The sequence below is a fragment of the Eublepharis macularius genome, chromosome 7 (genome assembly GCF_028583425.1).
Source record: "Eublepharis macularius isolate TG4126 chromosome 7, MPM_Emac_v1.0, whole genome shotgun sequence".
Taxonomy (NCBI): domain Eukaryota; kingdom Metazoa; phylum Chordata; class Lepidosauria; order Squamata; family Eublepharidae; genus Eublepharis; species Eublepharis macularius.
Window position 1 is genome coordinate 141,151,917 of NC_072796.1, and position 6,000 is coordinate 141,157,916.

At 53.0% G+C, this 6,000-nt stretch overlaps 1 protein-coding gene across 1 annotated transcript in view; it reads right to left on the minus strand.

The window, feature by feature from the left end:
• The window catches only part of ARHGAP39 (Rho GTPase activating protein 39), a 225,971-nt gene extending 224,274 nt beyond the window's left edge, over positions 1-1,697 (minus strand). The window contains exon 1 of the mRNA XM_054985596.1: positions 1,595-1,697. Coding sequence (XP_054841571.1) covers positions 1,595-1,605 — 11 coding nt within the window. The 5' untranslated portion in view covers positions 1,606-1,697. The remainder of the gene's footprint in view (positions 1-1,594) is intronic.
• Between the last annotated feature and the right edge of the window lie 4,303 nt (positions 1,698-6,000).

Sequence of the window (6,000 nt, forward strand, 5' to 3'; positions counted from 1 at the left end):
CGCATAAGCCACAGCAGCAACCGCACGTGGATGCTCGGATCCCAGCCCTCAGGCGTGCACCCGCAACCCATCTCAAAGAAAAAAAACCCACTGCAGTTCTCCCACCCGCTCGCCCACCAAAAGAGAAGGCACAGAACGGCCATGGAAGGGAAACTGATGACTGAGGGGGCCCGATCCACCTCCCAGCCTCTTGCCACGGCAGGCCACGCCAGTTCCTAGCCTCACACACGCCCCTCGCTCCGGTTCAAGGGTCTCTCAGCCAACTCAGGAGCCCATCCCCAAAGACGGGAATCAAGGCCCCCTTCTCTCTGCACAGCCCCCACTCTGATGTGCCCCCCACCCATGGCAGGCAAGCACCAGCAACAACATTTCCAGGACCTGCCCTGAACGCAGGTTTTTTTTTTCACATGCACAGATCTGGATTGGGAGGAAGAAGGGTGCCCCAAACCAGCCACACGACATGGGTGGAAACATCCAAAAGGGGGGAAGAGGGTCTTTTCCGCTCTCCCACGACCACCCCCCCAGAACTCAAAGCCCGGCAGCAGGCAAGGCAATGCAGCAAGGCAGAGGGTTGGGCGGGGGGGGGGGAGAAAGCCACCTGCCTGCAGAAGGATGGGCGGGAGCAGGTGCCGGGGCGGGGGGGGGGGGCTGAAAGGGGTGGCAAAGCCACGATCTTGCCAGAGGGGACAGAAGGAGCTCCAAGGGAGGGGGGGGAGCTGGCAGAGAGATGAGAAGAGCAATGGGGGGGGCAGAGCAGGGTGGAGCGGCGAAGCATGCGTTAAGGGTGCCAAGGATGTGAGCCTCCCCCCTAGCAAGGAAACAGAAAAGAGGGGATCTGGGGAGGGGACAGTTACAGCTTCTAGGGAGTTGCAGGGCATGCTGGCGAGCGGAGCAATCCAGTTGCACAGGGACGAAACCGGGAGAGGAGGGAGAAGACTGGGGGGGCACAGCAGGGGGTCCAAGGAGGGCTCCGGCTGGGAGGCAAAAGGGGGAAGGGAGGGAGGAGGCGTGCAGGGGAGGGCAAGAGCTTGAAAGCATAGAGAAGTAAAGACCCAAATGCAAAGGGGGTAGTGGCCGGGGTGGGGAGCTTCCTGCTGGCCCCGGGGATCGCCCAGGGGGGCAGGGGCCCGATCCACCCAAAGGAAGCAGGGCAGGTTCAGCAGGGGCTGCGGGGGGGGGGGTCAATCTCGCAGGAGAGAGACTCGTGGAGGGGGAAGATGGGGACACCCTCGAGGGGTGCTGAAGGAACCCACTGGACCCCTTCCAGAGCGGGGAGCACGTTCCTTCCAGTTGGGGGGGGGGGGTTCATGCAAATTTGCACTTAAGTGGATCCGGGTGCAGGATTTCCCCGGGGGGGGCGGCCTAATGGTGCAGGTTTTTTTAAAAGAGGCAGAGGAAGGATGCAAGAAGCAGGCTGGGGGGGGGGGGTTTGCAGGAAAATTGGGGTGGAGGTTAAGAAACAGACGTAAAAGCACCGGGGCTCCATTTCCAGGGGGGCGAACTGGGGGTGCTGGTGGGGGGAGGGATGCCCCTATGGCGCAGGGGGCGGGGCCTGCCGCAGGTGCTTGGAGGGGGCGCGGGGGGGGGCTCCTACCTCTCCGCCATCTTCTCCCGGGGCCGGCGGGCTCGTCACCGGGCGCGGCGAGGGGCGGCGGCGGCCCCCGCCCGGCAGCCCATGGCCCCGGCAGCGCTGCGGCTCCCGCTCCGCCTCAGCCGCCGCCGCCGCCACCGCCTCCTCCCGGCCACTGGCGGCGCGTCCCGCCGTCACCACCGACAACCGCCCGCAGCCAATCACGCGCGGCAGGGGCGGGGCCTGCCGGGCCGCGGCCCCGCCCCGCCCAACCCGGCGCCCGCCCTTGCCGCGGCCCTGCCCCTGCCGCCGCCAGCGCTCCTGGGAGTTGTAGTTCCAGATTGTGTCTGGCTGGGCAAGAGGTTGCCAACCTCCATGTGGGTCCTGGAGATCTCCCGGAATTTTTGTTGATCTGCTTTAATGTTGCCAGGTCCATGCTGAGAAATTTCTGGAGATTTAGAGGGTGGAGCTTGGGGAGGGCGGGGTTTAGATTCATAGTATCATAGGGTTGAAAGGGATCTGTAGGGTCCTCTAGTCAAACCCCCTGCACAATGCAGGAAATTCACAAATACCTCCCACCCACACACACACACACTCCCAGTGACCCCTGCTCCGTGCCCCAAAATGGCAAAACACAATCAGGCTCCCTAGACAAATTGGCCTGGGGAAAATTGATTCCTGTCCCCAAAGTGGTGATCGGCATTACCTTGGGTGTGCAGGAAGGGGCCATGAGAACTAAGCCCTGATGTAGCCCTTCCAGCCCTCCCTCTCATGATCTGCCCAGGTTCACAGAATCAGCATTGCTGTCAGGTGGCCATCTAGCCTCTGCTTAAAAACCTCCAAAGAAGGAGAGCCCACCACCTCCCGAGGAAGCCTGTTCCACTGAGGAACCCACTCTAACAGTCAGGAACTTTAGAGAGGGGAGGGACCTAAACTGGCCATATAATCCACCTTCCAGATCAGCCATTTTCTCCAGGAGAGAAAATGTACCATATAATCCACTCCCCAGATCTGCAGGAGTTTTCCAACCACCATTGGCATCCATCCTAGTGGCACATGTACTTGCGTGTGAAGTGGAGGAAACTTGTTTTGACACAGCCAAGATAGAAGCCTCTTCGGACTCCCCTTCTCTTCCCCGCACTGAATACCATAATTAAATTAAAATAAACAAGAGTGATTGATTGAAAGACCCTTAGGAGTGTTTGCCAACCTCCCAGTGGGGCCTGGAGATCTCCTGGAGATCTCCCAGAATTGCAGCTGGTTTTTGGACTACAGAGATCAATTCCCTTTGAGAATATGGTTGCTTTGCAAGGTGGACTCTCTTTGTAGGGTTGCCAGCTCCAAGTTGGAAAATTCCTGGAGATCTGGGGGGTGAAACCTGGAGAAAGTGGAGTTTGGGGAGAGAAAAGACCTTGGCATGGCATAATTCCATAGAATCCACCCCCCAAAGTAGCCATTTTCTCCAGGGGAACTGATCTCTTCTGCCTGGAGACCAGTTGTAATTCCGGGAGATCTCCAGCCACTACCTGGAGGCTGGCAACCCTACCTCTATGCAATTCTTTTTATCTTCCTTATTTATAGTCCACTGGGCGCAGTCTTATTGCCCATGTTATTAAACCCCGATGTTAAGTCTTTAGGATAATTCATTTGTAGTTTTGGAATTGGACGCCATCAATAGAGGAATGACACCCAGGTAGGGTTGCCACCTCCAGGTAGTAGCTGGAGATCTCCCAGAATTACAGCTGATCTCCAGGCCACAGAAATCAGTTCCTCCAGAGAACATGGCTGATTTGGAGGGTGGGCTCTACAGAAGTCCCACCCCTTCCCAAACCCTGCCTTCTCCGGGCTCCATCTCCCAAATCTCCAGGAATGTCCCCTCTTGAGGCTGGCAACCCTACACCCATCTCTATATCTTTCTTTCCAAATTCCCTGACACTGCAAGGTCTTGAGTTCCTGCCTGAAAGCTGTGGTCAGGTGGAAGAAAGATATTCGCAGAACCCAGAGAAGACGGAAGTGATACTGGCTGGGAAGGCAGAGATATTGAAGGCCATTGCTCCTCCTCACTTTTGATGGGGTCCAGCTGAGCTGTGCAGACTCAGTTAAAAACCTGGGGCTTATACTGTATCCAGCATTGCTACTAGAGAAGCAAGTTAATGCAGCTGCAAAAAAAATGCCTTCTTGAGATTCAGTCCAGCCTGAAAAACAAGTGCCCTACTTTAGCACAGCCGATCTGGCCCCTTGGATCCACACCATGGTAACATCAAGACTAGACTATTGCAATGCCCTCTATGTAGGTCTCCCCCTCAAAGTCACCTCAGAGACTCCAGCTGGTGCAGAATGTTGCAGCCCAGTTATTTACAGGAGCTCGGCAGAGCATGCATTAGAACAGTCCCTATTCTACAGGTGCCGTCTGGTAAAGAGGCAAAGTCCACAGCTGCCTATACATGCGCATTCTCTGTAGTGGCCCCCAGCTTATGGGATGGCCTGCCTGAAGAGGTCAGGAAGCTCCCACTCTCCTGGCTTTCCACAAATAACAAAAAACTGAATTATTCAGAAAGGCTTTTCACACGGGTAATAGGGCCGCGCTGCAAGGAAATTGTTCAGAGAGATGCTGTGGTTAAAGGGATAGGGACTGTAGACTACACTACTGCGTGCTGTCTGTTGCTTATTATTCCATAAGGTGGGAGCCACGACAGAGAATGCACATGTATGGGCAAAATAGTAAAGAGTCCAGTAGCACCTTTAAAAGTAACCCACTTTATTGTAGCATAAGCTTTCAAACCCAGCTTCTCGAAAGCTTATGCTACAATAAAGTTGGTTAGTCATAAAGGTGCTACTGGACTATGGTTGTTGTGGGATTTCCGGGCTGTATTGCCGTGGTCTTGGCATTGTAGTTCCTGACGTTTCGCCAGCAGCTGTGGCTGGCATCTTCAGAGGTGTAGCACCAAAAAACAGAGATCTCTCAGTGTCACAGTGCTACTGGACTCTTTACAATTTTGCAACTACAGACTAACCCGGCTAACTCCTCTGGATATATGGGCAAGTTGTTGATTTTACCGATGTGGAAGGTCGTACTTGCAGAAGGTCTTGTTCAGATGAGCAAAGCTGCCATACAAAGAGAAAGGTGGCCCTGGAAATGTGAAAGACCAAAGCCATTCATCCCCTCTCCAAAAGTGTGACCGCTGCCTCCAGATTTCCAGGAATGTCTCAAACTGGAGTTGGCAAACCTAATCTGATCCTGCAGCTTTCCTCTTAGGTACTTATTTCAGTACCTAAGTCCCAACGAACCCCTGAATTCTACCATCTCCCAGAGGAGCCAAGATGTCAGACCTTCCCTGGCCCTTTAACTACCAACTACGCTACCAAAGGCAGGACAGAAATCTTAGCTAACGGTAATACGTTCTTGTATGCTGAAAATTCCAGATGGGAAGCTGCGTTAGTCTGTAGCAGCAAAGTACAACAGGAGCCCAAGGACATGTTAAAGACTAACACAGGTTACTCCATTAAAAGCTTTGGTGAGTAAGAGCCAAGTGTTCCGAGTGCTTTTTATTGAGTTGGAAAAGAACTAACAAATGCGTAGAGCTTCAAGTTCTTCCACGTTAGGCAGGTTTTCTTGGAAGTTCTTTTCCTTGCTTCACAAGTGTTTATGTAGCAGTGACTCTCAAAACATGAAGAGCTTATTGTGCGTACAGAAGCATCAACAACGACGGCACTTTACAGGATACACAAAGCAGAACATCTGCATTTTAAAATAAATATTTTTCAACGGTTGAAACCAAACCATGCGACATCTAAAACATCAATAGTTGCTGAAAATAGAAAATGAGGAGGATTGGGTCAGGTGGAGTTGGAGAAGGTCTCTACAGAAGGTACCCTGTACTGGCAAGGAAGGGAGTGGAAGTTGAAATCCCTGCCTCCTCCTAGCCCTGATACACAAGAGGGTTGTACAGACATGTCAAAAAGAGTCCAGTAGCACCTTTAAGACTAACCAATTTTATTATAGCATAAGCTTTCAAGTTCTCTTCATCAGATGCCCAGTTTTGATCAGGCATCTGATGAAGAGAACTTGATTCTCGAAAGCTTATGCTATAATAAAATTGGTTAGTCTTAAAGGTGCTACTGGACTCTTTTTGATTTTGCTACTACAGACTAACACGGCTAACTCCTCTGGTACAGACATGTGTCCCTCTTGCTTTCCACCACTGAAGGGCAGCAAGTGGGCTGGGAGAGAGGACCCCTCTGTGTCATGGATCCAGAGGAGTTAGCCATGTTAGTCTGTAGTTGCAAAATAGCAAAGAGTTGAGTAGCACCTTCAAGACTAACCAGCTTTATAGTAGCATAAGCTTTCGAGATGCATCGTCAGATGCATCTGACGAAGAGAGCTGTGGTTCTCAAAAGCTGGCGATGCATCTGACGAAGAGAGCTGTGGT